At 40.8% G+C, this 17,532-nt stretch overlaps 2 protein-coding genes and 1 pseudogene across 2 annotated transcripts in view; 2 read left to right on the top strand and 1 right to left on the bottom strand.

Moving 5' to 3' along the window:
- Positions 1-17,532, bottom strand: part of LOC119728592 (speract receptor-like) — a 29,672-nt gene that overhangs the window by 1,935 nt on the left and 10,205 nt on the right. The gene's annotated exons all lie outside the window — the stretch shown is intronic.
- LOC119728589 (E3 ubiquitin-protein ligase TRIM71-like) lies at positions 1,520-4,166 on the top strand. Its single transcript, XM_038200886.1, has one exon. The coding sequence runs from the start codon at positions 1,540-1,542 to the stop codon at positions 3,469-3,471; it is 1,932 nt and encodes a 643-aa protein (XP_038056814.1). The 5' UTR covers positions 1,520-1,539; the 3' UTR covers positions 3,472-4,166.
- On the top strand, positions 8,749-10,854 carry LOC119728591 (annotated as a pseudogene).

The following is a 17,532-nucleotide window of genomic DNA, read 5'->3' as shown; positions in this document are numbered from 1 at the left end:
CGTAGGGTATATATTTCCTGATTTTTAGCTTTATATCGTGGATACTTTAATACATCCTCGTTTGCAATTCATATTTGTGACCTTCCTTTTTCCATTTTCATATCTTTCAAAATATAAAATCGTATTTGTAGGCATCTTAACATGTATACATGTATACATGCATCAGGAGTTATAAAAACACATGCAGTGTTGATATTTGTGCAATGTCCATTTTGTGCTTCCGTAGACAGAGTTGCCTGTTTGAACTGTGAACTTGAATCAATGGCATTTTCAGTGCTTGTTCGTATGTGCGTATGTGGGCCTATATTGAACTTGAATAAAGATCATGATCGTAGTGTTCCTTTGTTATGGTACTGTGTGACACAAATAGCGACTGGTTTTTCTTGTGTTGGGTAAAGGAATGTAGCTGTTGTTGCACCATTCATCTCATGAGGATAAAGTATAGGCCTGACATGTACACATTATAAGCCTAAGCGCTTGCAACTTACAAGTTGATGGTAGTTTTGCCATACTTTTTTTACATTTGGCGGAAGTATTATGTTTGTGGTGGAAAACTTCAGCTAACTGTTGATCCAGTTTAAGTAGGTGAGTTCATTACATACAGCATTTTGGCTGGATTTTGCACAAGTCTTTTCTTTTCGTGCGTTCGCTTTGTTTTTAAACATGTTAAATATAGCCTATAGACCTACCAGGAAAATTATGCATGAGATTTGAAGGAATGTTTAGCATTTCAGTAAATGTGATGAGTGAGTAGGTGGTGTTCCTTCCCACCAACGTTTGAAATAAACATGATGCTTTTAGAGAAAAAACATATTGAATTTTCTTTTCTGAATCGAAGTCAGAAATCTAAGTCTATATCTTTGGTCTTGTTTTACATTAGGGCCTATACTCCCATTTTATTATTTCTAACTCCCAATGAGTAAGCATGCAGTCAATGTATACAAATGAATCTCCTGTTACATTTAGATTTCCAGGCTGGTACGGTGTGCGGTAAAAGAAATGGGGGCATAGAGGTGTGCACTTACGGGCAGTAAAGGAACCGGGTACCCTATTGAAAAAAATATGGGTACCTGGGTACCCGTTAAAGAAATCCAAGCCAAAAATTCAAATCTGGGAAGTTGTTGTTCAGATTGTTCATAAAGGTCTGCATGATAATACTACCACATTGGTGCGGCAATACAGATAGATAGGGTGTATACAGTGAGCTCTTTAGCTATGTGGTGAAAACTGCAACTTTCACAAGCATCATAAAACATAAAATTAGTTTTTGTTTTCCATAAATCCGGTTTTTCATTTTGAAATTTTCCGACTGACATTCAAAACATTTCTTTTTCATTGACTGAGAAGTTAAGTAATTTGCAAAGTTGGTTACGGGAACTCGATTCCATGATCTGGAAACGGTTCCTGACATTAACGGTCGGATACTCGGGTACCCGGTTCTGATGCACAGCCCTATGGGGCAATCACCTGTTTGTTATAATTTTGAATATTTTTCAAACACACAGGTTCGTTCTGTTTTGATTAGGTCACATTTGAAATATGGCGGAGGCTGCAGCCAAAACTGTCTTGGACAAGATCAGCCAGGGGCATCTGGAATGTCCGATCTGTTGCTGTCTTTTCAAGGATCCCAAGATGTTGGACTGTCTGCACAGCTTCTGCCTGAACTGTCTGGAAGAGATGATGAGCAAACAGAAGCCAAAGGCAAAGAAGATAACATGTCCAGTCTGCAGGAGAGAGACACAAGTTCCTGATGGAGGATTGCAGAGTCTTTCTTCGTCTTTCTTTCTTAGTTCTCTTGTCGATGAGGTAAAACAACAGGAAGCGGCATTAGGAGAAGCATCAGCACCTACCGCCACATGTGACTGTGGAGAAGGCAAGGAGGCCATGTGGAGGTGTCTTGATTGTAGTGATAACCTCTGCCAGAAATGCCGCGAAGCTCATGAGAGGGTCAAGTCCACCAAAGACCATCAAATCATCTCGTTGGGAGATTGGCACAAATCAAAGATGCCTCCAGCAGAACATAGCAAACCTAGCAAACCCATCACGCGAATGTGTACGATCCACAACGACCATCCTTTGTATTTCTACTGTGACACCTGCGACACCTTAATCTGCTCAATGTGTGCCACATTAGATCATCGGTCGGCAGAGCACAATTTGCTAAAGATTGATGACTCTATCAGGTCCTTCCGCACTGAGGTTGATAACATACTGCAGGAGTTCGAGAAGTGCAGGCAGCGCTTCAAATCTACTGAAAAGTCAATCGAACATGCACGAAAAAGATTGCAAAAGAAACTGGCTCAGGCTCGTAGTGACATTGATGCAAAAGCGGAGGCAGAGATCACTAAAATCAGAAACAAAGCAAAGCTTCTCACCGACAAGGTCAACGAAATTGGTCAAGAGAGAGACAGCGAGTACGAAAAGGCGCTCATGCACAACCGTAAACAGATGGAACGTGCAGATCAGACCATCGCGGCAGTAAATGACTTGATGAGTCAAGCCGATGATGTCGAGCTTTTGGATCTCAAGCCAAAGGTGATGCACAACTTGGAATTCCAGAAGGAGCTCAAGTGTGAACCGGCGAATCATGGTCCGTCATTCATTGGTGTCAAATGTCAAGACGTTGTGAGTGATGAAGATCTTGGGGAGGTCTGTGTCAGCGAGAAATGGCAGTCAAAGGAAGAGTTTGGCAAAGAAGGTACCGGTGATGGGGAATTTCAATTCGCAGCGCGTGTTGCATGTTTCACAAATGGGGACATCGTAGTAACTGACACAGTTTTGAACAGGCTATCGTTGTTTAGCTCAACTGGAAGGTATAAAACATCGGTTGCTCAGGGAGATGCTGGGCATCAGTTGGAAGCTCCTTGTGGCGTTGCGGTGACCCATGATGATCTGCTTTTTGTCACGGACCAAAAGAAAGTGAAGGTTTTTGACACTGAGCTCCAGTTTGTTCGTGAGTTTACACTTTCGGCTGACGATGCCGATGGGCAATCAGAGAGTGACCTCACTGCTGTTGCTGTTGACAGTCAACGAGTAGCAGTTGCTGACATGGGGCGAAAGGTCATCAGTGTCCACAACCTGGACGGATCGATGATTGCAAGCATCTCAAACAATATGGTCAAAAATTTCTTGACAATAAGCAATTTTGGCCGTTTAGTCTTCACAAACTACGAGGGCCAAAGTTTGCTGTGCGTTAACTTTAAAGGTAAAGAGATGTTCAGGGTCAAGACATTCATGAATGGCAAAGCTGCTCAGCCAACTGGAGTCCTGTGCGATGATGATGAGACCATCTATGTCGCTGTTCATTCTGGCAAAAGGGGAGACTCTGAAGTGCAGCGTTATGATTCAAATGGTGCATTCGTAGCAACAGTAGCTCAAGGGTTGTTCAATCCGTTAGGAATGGCATTCACACCCACTGGCGATGCAGTTTTTGCTGACATATACTCTGTTAAGATTTTTGAGCGGATGTGATTTGCCTGATTATGGCCCTCCGAAAAACTAACCGCTGCACTCCTACGATTTGCCATACAAGGCCCCGCAGAACATGACATGTTGTAGTTGAACCAGGGCTGTTTACATTTGCTACATTCCTGATATTATAATATTTACCCAGATTGTAAAACCTGTTCGAAATTTTCATAACTGGTAACGTTGGTGTGTTTCAGTTAATCTCCCTCAATGTATTTTGGCATGTGCGTTGGCCTGGGTAGGCCTACATCGCGTTATGGGGAAGTTTTTTATTGTTAGGAAAATACCGACCGAGTTGTTGGGACTTTCTGCTGTCCCCACAGCGTTTTCGGTCCTCACAAATATGAGTAGGCCTACATGTATGGTGCACTCTGCAGTAATAAAGTCGGAAAGAGAAATCTAATCATAAACAGTGGAGAAAGAGAAAAAGCATTTCTTGAACCGTAAAACAGTTTTTGCTGACAAAATATTTTTAGATTGAAGGGACCGCTACTTCTTAACATTCGACATTCAATTCACAAAATTGAAAATGTATAGTCATCACTGTTCGTAAGTCCATAACTTTTATATTAGGTAACATGAAATTTTAGCTCTAAACGCTGTGTATTCAGAGGAAAAACTAATATAGGATCTCAATTTCATTTCAAAAGTTACTGGGTCTTACGGGGTGATTCAAAAAAAAAAAAAAAATTGTAAGCCACCCAAAAAAGCCAAATCCTGGGTGCGCCACTGCCTATTTGTAGGCATTTTAACAGTTATACTCAATTTTATTATTAAATGATCAAATTATTTATAAACAGCAAAATTTGCAATGGATCTTCTCCTGTGGTTATATTATACGTGTTGTACAAAATGAAAGCCAACTCCTTGCAAACATCTCACTGTGAATGCATTACATACTGTACTTTCCTATGGAGAACTTTGTACATGAAACCCCATAGAATTGGTGACAAAAGTGGGATCCTGTAAAAAGGAGAATAGCCAATCAATAGCCACAAATTTTATCCAATTGCTGGGAAGGCTTGGAGAGGCAACCAGCCAATAAGAGATCTTGTTCTGTGACACTTGGCAAGGCCTGGCTATGGGCCAATGAGAAGTAGGGTTGGTTCTTTACATCCTAGAAGTAGAAAGTTTAGGCGGGAAGGAAAAATTGCTGGGCAGTCACTTTTGTCTCGGCCTCTGAAGAAACAATTTGTATAGTCAATTTTACTTCACAAATTTTAATTCTACTACTCATTAAGTTACTTACATAATGTTGCACACTGTGCTTTGTCTAACCTAAGTATTATTTACAAAATCGTAATGGCAGGAATAAAAAATCATTAATGAACCATGGGGTGTTTTATCCGCTTCAAAAAATGCCACACGCGCAGGGCCTTTTGTGGGTGCCCAAAAACTGAAGAGCTATGGTCTCCGAGTCAAATGGTGCTTGGATGAGCTATTGGTGCTCTGGGCCTTTGTGGTGCCCAAAATTTGGAAATTATTAATAACAAGTCGGGTGAGTTTACAAACACAAATGCCCCGCAACGGTGACAGTTCCCATGACATAACACCACTCTTTTAACATCAACTTACATGTACCTTGGTCACATGGAACATTCATTGACAGCATTAGTGTCTTCTGTAGGTTTTATTTAGCCACTGTGAACTTGACCCTTGACCTTTTGGCCCCAAATTCAATAGGCTTCTTAGGATTACCAAGATCAATCCACAAACCAAATTTGAAGTTCACATGTTAATTATGTCTCAAGTTATCGCGCTGACAAGATTTCTATTGTTTTAGCCACTGTGAACTTGACCCTGGACCTTTTGGCCCCAAATGCAATAGTCTTCTTAGGATTGCCAAGAACAATCCACAAACCAAATTTGAAGTTCACATGTTAATTATGTCTCAAGTTATCGCGCTGACAAGATTTCTATTGTTTTAGCCACTGTGAACTTGACCTTAGGCCTTTTGGCCCCAAATGCAAAAGGCTTCTTAGGATTGCCAAAAACAATCCACAAACCAAATTTGAAGTTCACATGTAAAGTATTTCTCAAGTTATCGCGCTGACAAGATTTCTATTGTTTTAGCCACTGTGAACTTGACCTTAGGCCTTTTGGCCCCAAATGCAAAAGGCTTCTTAGGATTACCAAGAACAATCCACAAACCAAATTTGAAGTTCATATGTTAAGTATTTCTCAAGTTATCGCGCTGACAAGATTTCTATTATTTTAGCCACTGTGAACTTGACCTTTGGCCCCAAATGCAAAAGGCTTCTTAGGATTACCAAGAACAATCCACAAACCAAATTTGAAGTTCATATGTTAGGTATTTCTCAAGTTATCGCGCTGACAAGATTTCTATTGTTTTAGCCACTGTGAACTTGACCTTTGGCCTTTTGGCCCCAAATGCAAAAGGCTTCTTAGGATTACCAAGAAAAATCCACAAACCAAATTTGAAGTTCATATGTTAAGTATTTCTCAAGTTATCGCGCTGACAAGATTTGTCCGGACACACACACTCACCCACCCACCCACACACCCACCCACCCACGGAAGGACGAGGCGGAAACAGTATGCCCCTTCGGCTTCGCCGCGGGGCATAATAATAATGTGCTGCATGCATTATGGGTCGGCTGCCAAGATTTCAGTACCCGACATTTTTTTAATAAAAACCTTCTGGCTGAGGCGTGCACACACAAAGTTTTCTGTGTTGCTTGTGTTTTTTTATTTGTCTGCTTATAAGGCGAAGTAAAAAAAAAACATGTTTAGCGTCCCCGCCCGCTTCCTTTTTAGAGGCCGCCTCTTTTTTTTTTTTTTTTAAAAGACAAAAATTGAAAATTTTTAACGATCTCTGACGAAATAAATCGTATTTTTAGACTTTTCTACCGTGTATAAAGCTGTGGAAATAGTCAATGAGTCCAAGTGGCGGCCATTTTGAAAAAAGCTGGTAACCATCTTGAAAAATAGCCCGGCCGCGTTGTCTTGAAAAATGTGTCGGGCGGCCATTTTGAAAAGAAAAAAAAAAAAAAAAAAGGGCCTCCTCCTTCCTTTTTGTCAAAGAGGCAGGACGCTACACATGTTTTTTTTTTATTTTGCCTAAATGTATTAAAAGGAGTTATACCAATGCATGCAGTGGTGATATTTGTGCAATGTCCGTTTTGTGCTTCAGTGAGCAGAGGTAGGTTTGAACTGTAACCAAGAATCAATAGCTTTTACAGCATTGTTCACATGTAGGCGTGTATTGAACTTGAATAAAGATCATAGTACTGTGTGACAAAAATAGCGACTGGTTTTCCAGTATTGAGTAAGGGACCGTTCACAATTATCAACATTTTCACGAGCGTACAAACCGTACGCTGGGTGGGGGGGGGGGGGGGGGGAGGGGGTTAATGGCAGCCGTACGTTTTTTTTTAAAATGTCGATATCTTTTTTTGCCCGTTTATGCCCGCCTAACGTTTTTTTTTTAATGTCGATCTGTTTTCTCGCCCGTCGCCACAGCGACAGCCGCAACCGATGCCGATCGAGCACTTGCCGAGCCGGTCGCGCCTCGCGCCAGGCCCCGCATTGCATCCCATGAACGTATTGTGTACAAACTGCGCGGCATTGTCCTACACACGTACATGAAAATGTACTGTATGTACATGTACATGTACATGTACATGTAAAATCCGTATCCACTGCTTGTGTTTAAAGGCCGGTGTCACATGTCATGGCCAAAAACTTGATCTACAAAAGTTACAAAAACCCTTTAATTCACATGCAAGTGTCTATATATAGACTTGTGTGAAAAAAAAAATCAACATTTTTTTTGTACATTTTAAGGGGGGGGGGGGTCTTGAAAAAGTGTACTCTTTGTACACTTGTGAAAATGTTGATAATTGAGAACGGCCCCTAAAGGAGTGAAGCTGTTGTTGCACCATTCATTGCTTGAGGAAGTAGGCCTGACGTGTACACGTACAAACCTAAGGCTACAAGTTGAGGTAGGTTTGAACTGTAACCAAGAATCAATAGCTTTTACAGCATTGTTCACATGTAGGTGTGTATTGAACTTGAATAAAGATCATAGTACTGTGTGACAAAAATAGCAACTGGTTTTTGCAGTGTTGAGTAAAGTTGTGAGCTGTTGTTGCACCATTCATTGCTTGAGGAAGTAGGCCTGACATGTACACGTACAAACCTAAGGCTTACAACTTACAAGTTGATGGTAGTTTTGCCATACTATTTTTTTTACATTGGGCAGAAGTTAAGTATTAAGTTTGTGGTGGAAAACTTCAGCTAACTTTTGATCCAGTTAAGTAGGTGAGTTCATTATACGTACAGCATTTTGACTGGATTTTACATGAGTCTTTGGTTTTCATGCGTTTCGCTTAGTTTTTGAACATGTTAAGTATAGCGTACAGGCCAATCAGGAAAATAATGCATGAGATTCGCACAAATGTTTAGCGTTCCTTCCCACCACCGTTTGTTTTAACATGATGCTTTTGAGAGAAAAAAAACACCGAATTCTCTTTTCTGAATTGAAATCTGAAATCTGAGTCTATATATATGTCATTGGTCCTTTTTACATTAAGGCCTACTCCCATCTTGTTATTTCTGCATAAAGATATCGGCCATATATCCGAGTACTGAAGAACAGTAAACGGCCGCTGTTTATTTGTAACTCCCAATGAGTTAGCATGCAGTCAATAATAGTCGGTGTCAATACAAACGTATCCCAGGCTGGTGTGTCGTAAAAGAGATGGGTTGGGGCATAGGGGTGTGCACTTATGGGTAGTACAGTAACTGGGTACCCTAGTTGAAAAAAATATGGGTACCCATTTACATAAAAATATTGGTACCTGGGTACCTGTTAAAGAAACCCAAGCCAAAAAATTCAAATCTGGGAAGTTGCTGTTCAGATTGTTCATAAAGGTCCGCATGATAATACTACCACATCGGTGCAGCAATACGGCTAGATAGGGTGTATACAGTGAGCTCTTTAGCTATGTGGTGAAAACTGCAACTTTCGCAAGCATCATAAAATGTGAAATTGGATTTGAATGCAATGTATCCTTTTTTTCATTTTGAAATTTTCCCACTGACGTTCGAAATTTTCTTTTTCATTGACTGAGAAGTTACTAAGTAATTGCAAAGTTGGTTACGGGTACTCGATTCCATGATCTGGAACCGGTTCCTGAAATTAACGGTCGGGTACTCAGGAACCCAGTTCCGATGCACAGCCGTAAGGACAATCACCTGTTTGTTATAATTTTGAACTGTTTCAGAAACGGAGGTTTGTTCTGTTTTGATTAGATCACATTTGAGATATGGCGGAGGCTGCAGCCAAAACTGTCTTGGACAAGATCAGCCAGGGGCATCTGGAATGTCCGATCTGCTGCTGTCTTTTCAAGGATCCCAAGTTGCTAGACTGTCTGCACAGCTTCTGCCTGAAGTGTCTGGAAGAGATGATGAGCAGACAGAAGCCAGGGGCAGAGAAGATAACATGTCCAGTCTGCAGGAGAGAGATGCAAGTTCCTGATGGAGGATTGCAGAGTCTAGCTTCATCTTTCTTTCTTAGTTCTCTTGTCGATGAGGTCAAACAACAGGAGGCGGTACTAGGAGAAGCATCGGCACCTACCGCCACATGTGACTGTGGAGAAGGCAAGGAGGCCACTTGGAGGTGTCTTGATTGCAGTGATAACTTCTGCCAAGAATGTTGGAAAGCCCATGGGAGGTTCAAGTCCACCAAAGACCATCAAATCATTTCATTGGGAGATTGGCAGGAATCAAAGATGCCTCCAGCAGAACATAGCAAACCCATCACCCGAATGTGTACGGTCCACACAGACCAGACGTTGTGTTTCTACTGTGACACCTGCGATACCTTAATCTGCCCCATGTGTGCCGCATTAGATCATCGGTCGGCAGAGCACAATTTTGTAAAGATTGATGACAGTATCAGGTCCTTCCGCAGTGAGGTCGACAACACACTGCAGGAGTTCGAGAAGTGCAGGCAGTGCTTCAAATCTACTGAAAAGTCAATCGAACATGCACGAAATAGATTGCAAAAGAAACTGGCTCAGGCTCATAGTGATATTGATGCAAAAGCGGAGGCAGAGATCACTAAAATCAGAAACAAAGCAAAGCTTCTCACCGACAAGGTCAACGAAATCGGTCAGGAGAGAGACAAAGAGTACGAAAAGGCGCTCATGCACACCGTGAACAGATGGAACGCGCAGATCAGACCATCGCAGCAGTAAATGACTTGATGAGTCAAGCCGATGATTTTGAGCTTTTGGAGCTCAAGCTGAAGGTGATGCACAACTTGGAATTCCAGAAGGAGCTCAAGTTTGAAATTGTGAATCACGGTCCGTCGTTCATTGGTGTCAGATGTCAAGACGTTGTGATTGATGCAGATCTTGGGGAGGTCTGTGTCAGCGAGAAATGGCAGTTAAAGGAAAAGCTCGGCAAAGAAGGTTCCGGTGACGGGGAATTCAAATTGGCCAGGGCTGTTGCATGTTTCACAAACGGGGACATCGTAGTAACTGACATAGGTTTGAAACGGTTATCGTTGTTTACCTCAACTGGGAGGTATAAAACATCGGTTGCTAAAGGAGATGCTAGGCATCAGTTGGAAGCTCCTTTTGGCGTTGCTGTGACCCATGATGATCTGCTTTTTGTCACGGACCAAAAGAAAGTGAAGGTTTTTAACACTGAGCTCCACTTTGTTCGCGAGTTTACACCTTCAGCTGACGATGCCGATGGGCGATCAGAGAGTTTTCTCACTGCTGTTGCTGTTGACAGTCAACGAGTAGCAGTCGCTGACAAGGGGAAAAAGGTCATTAGTGTCCACAAACTGGACGGATCGTTGATTACAAGCATCTCAAATAACATGGAAAGCGATTACTTGGCAATAAGCAATTTCGGCTGTTTAGTCTTCACAAACTACGAGGGCCAAAGTTTGCTATGCGTTAACTTTAGAGGTAAAGAGATGTTCAGTGTCAAGACATTCATGAATGGCAAAGCTGCAAAGCCAACTGGTGTCCTGTGCGATGATGATGAGACCATCTATGTTGTTGTTAATTCTGAAAATCAGGGAGACTCTGAAGTGCAGCGATACGATTCAAATGGTGCATATGTAGCAACAGTAGCTCAAGGGTTGTACAATCCGTTAGGAATGGCATTCACCCCCGCTGGCGACGTAGTTGTTGCTGACCTACACTCTGTTAAGATCTTTGAGCGGATGTGATTTGCCTGATGGCCCTCCGAAAAACTAACTGCTACATTTGAACCGGGGCTAACCTGCATCTCATGATTTGCTTTACAAGGCCTAGCAGAACATGACCTGTTGTAGTTGAACCAGCTACATTCATGAAATATAATATTTACTCAGATTGTAAAACCCGTTTGAAATTGAATTAACTGGTAACGTTTGTGTGTTTCTGTTAATCTCCCTCAAAGTATTTCGGCATGTGCGTTGGCCTGAGTGGGCCTACACCGCGTTATGGGGAAGTTTTTTAATGTTAAGAAAATACTGACCGAGTTGTGGGGACTTCCTGCTGTCCCCACAGCATTTTCGGTCCCCACAAATATGAGTAGGCCTGTGGTGTACTCTCCAGTAATAAAGTCGGAAAGAGAAATCTAATCATAAACAGTGGAGAAAGAGAAAAAGCATTTCTTGAACCGTAAAACAGTTTTTGCTGACAAAATATTTTTAGATTGAAGGGACCGCTACTTCTTAACATTCGACATTCAATTCACAAAATTGAAAATATATAGTCATCACTGTTCGTAAGTCCATAACTTTTATATTAGGTAACATGAAATGTCTTAAATCTTAATGAAGCATATTTTGCCAATCTTCATAATGTACATTGTATATGAAACACAATGGCGCGTGATGATGTAAATATTCAATTCAAAGCTTTGTACATTTTGCATGTTTTGTTAATTCCTTGGATCACAAAACTGACGACCTTTCACACAAAACATTTGTGCAATGTCCATTTTGTGCTTTCGTAGTTAATGCAGACATACTGCATGTTTGAACTCCCAGCTTGAATCAATAGGGTTTGTATTGTTGGTACTGGAACAGTTATGTATGACATTTGCTTTTTTCCCTTGGTGATATTGTTTCTTGTCAATCCAGTTTGTTATACCTTAGTTTTTCTCATAATATTCTCCTTAAATTGTATCCAATTGTTTATTTTCTCCCGGGCGAATTCCTTTTGGAGACTTTTATTCGTTGTTTGATCCAGATTGAGACTTCTTTGGAAGTGTTTGTTATTTAAGGATTTAAATTGGTTTTGCCTGTGAATTTGTCTTTTTAATGAGACTAAATTAAATTTTTGAGAAGTTTATTTTGTTTTCTTGATTCTTTTTTTTTCTTTGTCCCAGTTTCTAAAAGTTGTCCCAGCTTCTAAAAGTAAATTGCAACCTAATCATTTGAACCAGGATTTTTGCTCAGTAAGCCAGTTTCAGTCTTTACACCGCACAGCCAAAAAGACATCACGACTAAAAGACTATTCAAGGCTGACAAACCTAGCAACAGCAGTGTGTGCAGATGTACATGTGTTTTGCGTGTTCGCGTTTTGTTCCATGCGTTTCAAAGTTAGGTTCAAACATTTCATGAAGGGGTAGTTTGGAAAAGTGCCAGGAAATTTTCAATTACTTTTGGTATTGAAATTGAAGAATGTTTTTATGACATTTCAGGTAAATTATTCAGTTATGTCTCAAAAGCAAGCAGAATCTGTGGGTGGGGCGTTATAAAACAAACACTGATTGCTTTAAACTTGTAGTGTAGTAAAACTAGCCTCCCTCGGTGATCCATGGAGCATTCTATTTCCCTGGGTGTCACCTCTGGAATAACTTAGAACGCTGAATGGATCATCTCAGGGGGCTACTTTTACCAAACCAACAGTCATTTGTGCATTATTCCCATTTGAAGCAACAAAAGTGCTCAAAATCTAAAGACGAGTGTATAACAACAACCTGATGAAGTTTTAGCTCTAAACGCTGTGTATTCAGAGGAAACACTAATATAGGATCTCAATTTCATTTCAAAAATTACTGGGTCTTGCGGGGTGATTAAAAAAAAAAAATTGTGAGCCCCCCAAAAAAAGCCAAATCCTGGGTGCGCCACTGCCTATTTGTAGGCATTTTAACAGTTATACTCAATTTTATTACTAAATGATCAAATTATTTATAAGTAGCAACATTTGCAATGGATCTGCTCCTGTGGTTATATTATACGTGTTGTACAAAAAGAAGGCTAACTCCATGCAAACATCTCACTGTAAATGCATTACATACTGTACTTTCTTATGGAGAACTTTGTACATGAAACCCCATAGACAAATTTGTGAGAAAAGTGGGATCCTGTAAACAGGAGAATAGCCAATCAATAGCCACAAATTTTAACCAATTGCTGAGAAGGCTTGGAGGGGCATCCAGCCGATAAGAGATCTTGTTCTGTGACACTTGGCAAGGCCTGACTATGGGCCAATGAGAAGTAGGGTTGGTTCTTTACATCCTAGAAGTAGAAAGTTTAGGTGGGAAGGAAAAATTGCTGGGCAGTCACTTTTGTCTCAGCCTCTGAAGAAACAACTTGTATAGCCAATTTTACCTCACAATTTTTAATTCTACTACTCATTAAATAACCTACATAATGTTGCACACTGTGCTTTGTCTAACCTAAGTATTATTTACAAAATCGTAATGGCAGGAGTAAAAAAATATTAATGAACCATGGGGTGTTTTATCCGCTTAAAAAAAATGCCACAAGCGCAGGGCCTTTGTGGGTGCCCAAAAACCTGAAGAGCTATGGTCTCCGAGTCAAATGGTGCTTTGATGAGCTATTGGTGCTCTGGGCCTTTGTGGTGCCCACAATTTTGAAATTAATAATAATAATGTGCTGCATGCATGCATGATGGGTCGGCTGCCCAGATTTCGGTACCCGATATTTGTTGAACAAAAACCTTCTGGCTGAGGCGTGCACACACAAAATTTTCTGTGTTGCTTGTGAATTTTTATTTGTCTGCTTATAAATGTAAAGGACTTATACCAATGCATGCAGTGGTGATATTTGTGCAATGTCTGTTTTGTGCTTCAGTAAGCAGAGGTAGGTTTGAACTGTTACCAAGAATCAATAGCATTTACAGCATTGTTCACATGTATAGACATGTATTGAACTTGAATAAAGATCACAGTACTGTGTGACACAAATAGTGACTGGTTTTTCCTGTGTTGAGTAAAGGAGTGAGTTGTTGTTGCACCATTCATTGCATGAGGAAGTAGGCCTGACATGTACACGTACAAACCTAAGGCTTACAACTTACAAGTTGATGGTAGTTTTGCCATACTTTTTTTTTTTTTTACATTTGACGGAAGTTTCACGTTTGTGGTGTAAAACTTTGGCTAACTGTTGATCCAGATAAAATAGGTGAGTTCTGGCATTTTGGCTGGATTTTACACGGTCTTTGCTTTTTGTGCATTTCGCTTTATTCTGGAACATGTCAAATGTAGCCTATAGGCATGGGCGCTTTTTGCTGGAACATGTCAAATGTAGCCTATAGGCATGGGCGTTGCCAGGATTTTTTTCTAGAGGGGGGCAAAACATATTTCCCCCCCCCCAAAAAAACCTGTATTTCTCAACAAATTCTTGATTGACCAGTTTAAGAGGGGGCAGGAACATTTTGTCCCCCCCACTGACTTCCCGCCTCTTTTTTTTTTTGCTTTTCCGGGGGGGCAAGCGCCCCCCCCCCTTGCCCCCCCCCCCCTCACAACACCCATGCCTATAGGCCTACCAGGAAAATTATGCATGAGATTTGCACGAATGTTTAGCATTTCAGTGCATGTGATGCACGAATAGGTATGTTTGTCATAAACATGATGCTTTTAAAAAATATCGAATTCTCTTTTTGTAATCTAAGTCTGAAATTTGAGTCTATGTCTTTGGTCCTTTTTACATTAAAGGGAAAATACAACATTTGCAAACATCACAAAATAAAACAACCAAATCATTTTGAAATACCTTGCTGGACTGTTAGTGTATGACAGTGTAAAGCATCCTGTATTATCATGGCACCTGGTATACTTTCATTTTCAAGAAAAGTGGTATTTTTGTATCAATTTCCAACGCTGGTTGGCCGACCAGCGTTGGAAAAAAACTGGCTTTTTTTCAAATACTGGCCCCAATTGACCATCACATTTGTTTGCAATCGATTACACACCTATGAACGGGTACAAGCCAGCTAGACTGGTTCCCTGACCTTACAATTCCCCAATGTATGTAAACTGATCTGTTTCTTCTTATATGGAGTCGAGGAACCAGACTACAGGAAAATGATTGTTTTTCTTAGTTTTTATAGCATTTTCGAACCCAAAACCTCAAAAAAGTCAGTGTAACTATATTTGCTATATATTTCCAACCCCCCAATTCCATCCATTTCTGAGAATTACAGCAAAAGCAAATGATGTATATTCCCTTTAAGGCCTACTCCCATTTTATTATTTCTGCATAAAGGTATCGGTCATATATCAGTGTATTGAAGAACAGTAAACGGCCGTTATTAATTTGTAACTCCCAATGAGTTAGCATGCAGTCAACTAGTCAGTGTAAATACAAACGTATCCCAGGCTGGTGCACCGTAAAAGAGATGGGTTGGGGCATAGGGGTGTGCACTTATGGGTAGTACAGGAACTGGGTACCCTAGTGAAAAATATGGGTACCCATTTGAAAAAAATATGGGTACCTGGGTACCCGTTAAAGAAACCCAAGCCAAAAATTCAAATCTGGGAAGTTGCTGTTCAGATTGTGCATAAAGGTCTGCATGATAATACTTCCACATCGGTGCGGCAATACGGCTTGATAGGGTGTATACAGTGAGCTCTTAAGCTAAGTGGTGAAAACTGCAACTTTTCCAAGCATCATAAAATGTGAAATTGGATTTGAATGCAATGTATCCTGTTTTCATTTAAAATTTTCCCACTGACATTTGAATTATTTCTTTTTCATTGACTGAGAAGTTACTAAGTAATTTGCAAAGTTGGTTACAGGTACACGATTCCATAATCTGGAACAGTTCCTGACATTAACGGTCGGCTACTCGGGTACCCCGGAGTTCCGATGCACAGCCCTATGGGAAAATCACCTGTTTGTTATAATTTTGAACTTATTTAGACATGGGGGTTTATTCTGTTTTGATTAGGTCACACTTGAAATATGGCGGAGGCTACAGCCAAAACTGTGTGGAAGATCAGCCAGGGGCATCTGGAATGTCCAATCTGTTGCTGTCTTTTCAAGGATCCCAAGATGCTGGACTGTCTGCACAGCTTTTGCCTGAAGTGTCTGGAAGAGATGATGAGCAAACAGAAGCCACAGGCAGAGAAGATAACATGTCCAGTCTGCAGAAAAGAGATGCAAGTTCCTGATGGAGGATTGCAGAGTCTTTCTTCGTCTTTCTTTCTTAGTTCTCTTGTCGATGAGGTCAAACAACAGGAGGCGGTATTAGGAGAAGCATCGGCATCTACCGCCACTTGTGAATGCGGAGAAGGCAAGGTGACCACTTGGAGGTGTCTTGATTGTAGTGATAACCTCTGTCAGCAATGCTGGAAAGCACATGGGAGGTTCAAGTCCATTAAAGACCATCAAATCATTTCATTGGGAGATTGGCAGGAATCAAAGATCCCTCTGGCAGAACATAGCAAACCCATCACCCGAATGTGTGCAATCCACCATGACCATCCTCTGTGTTTCTACTGTGACACATGCAATACCTTGATCTGCTCAATGTGTGTCGCATTAGATCATCGGTCGGCAGAGCACAATTTGCTAAAGATTGATGACACTATCAGGTCCTTCCGCAGTGAGGTCGACAACATACTGCAGAAGTTTGAGAAGTGCAGGCAGCACTTCAGATCTACTGAAAACTCAATCGAACATGCACGAAATACATTACAAAAGAAACTGGCTCAGGCTCGTAGGGATATTGATGCAAAAGCAGAGGCAGAGATCACTAAAATCAGAAACAAAGCAAAGCTTCTCACCAAAAAGGTCGATGAAATCGGTCAGGAGAGAGACAGTGAGTACGAAAAGACGCTCATGCACAACCGTGACCAGATGGAATGCGCAGATCAGACCATCGCGGCAGTAAATGACTTGATGAGACAAGCTGATGATTTCGAACTTTTGGAGCTCAAGCCGAAGGTGATGCACAACTTGGAATTCCAGAAGGAGCTCAAGTTTGAACCGGTGAATCATGGTCCGTCGTTCATCGGTGTCAGATGTCAAGACGTTGTGAGTGATGCAGAGCTTGGCCAATTCCTAATTGGGATTTTTACTTCGTTGTTTGATCCTGATTAAGATTTCTTCTGAAGAATATGTTATTTAAGGATTTAAATTGTTTTTTGTAGGAATTTTTTTCTAATGAGACTTAATTAAATTGAGAAGTTTATTTTGTTTCCTTGATTCTGTTTCTTCATTGTACAAGTTTCTAAAAGTAAATCCTGACCTAATCATTTGAACCAGGATTTTTAATTAGTGAGCCATTTTTTGCCTTTACACACAGCCAAAAAGAGAATTCTACCACTAAAAAGACTAGTACTATGCATGTAGCAACCAATATAACAACAGCAGTGTGTGCATATGCACATGTGTTTTGGCTGTTGCGCGTTTTGTTCCCTCATGTGCTACAAAGTTAGGTTCAAACATTTCATGAAGGGGTAGTTTGGAAAAGTGCAAGGAAATTTTCAGTTACGTTCACATTGAAATTGATGTACTTTGCAAGAGATGTGGATTAAATTATTAAGTTTTCTCTAAAAAAAAAAAATAGACTGCTTTAAACTTGAAGTGTAGTGAAATTAGCCTCCCTCGGTGATCATGGAGCATTCTATTTCCCTGGGGGTCACCTCAGGAATAAAGAACGCAGCATGGATCATCTCAGGAGGCTAGTTTTACCACACCATTCAGTCATTTGTGCATTTTTTCATTTGAAGCAACAAAAGTGCTCAAAATCTAAAGACGAGTGCATAACAACAACCTGATGAAGTTTTAGCTCTGTGAATGCTGTGTAAAAAGCAGAGGAAATAATATTCTAGGAT

The sequence above is a fragment of the Patiria miniata genome, unplaced genomic scaffold, assembly GCF_015706575.1.
Source record: "Patiria miniata isolate m_02_andy unplaced genomic scaffold, ASM1570657v1 HiC_scaffold_20, whole genome shotgun sequence".
Taxonomy (NCBI): domain Eukaryota; kingdom Metazoa; phylum Echinodermata; class Asteroidea; order Valvatida; family Asterinidae; genus Patiria; species Patiria miniata.
Note: the sequence above shows the minus strand (reverse complement) of the source record. Positions and strands in the feature narration are given on the sequence as shown.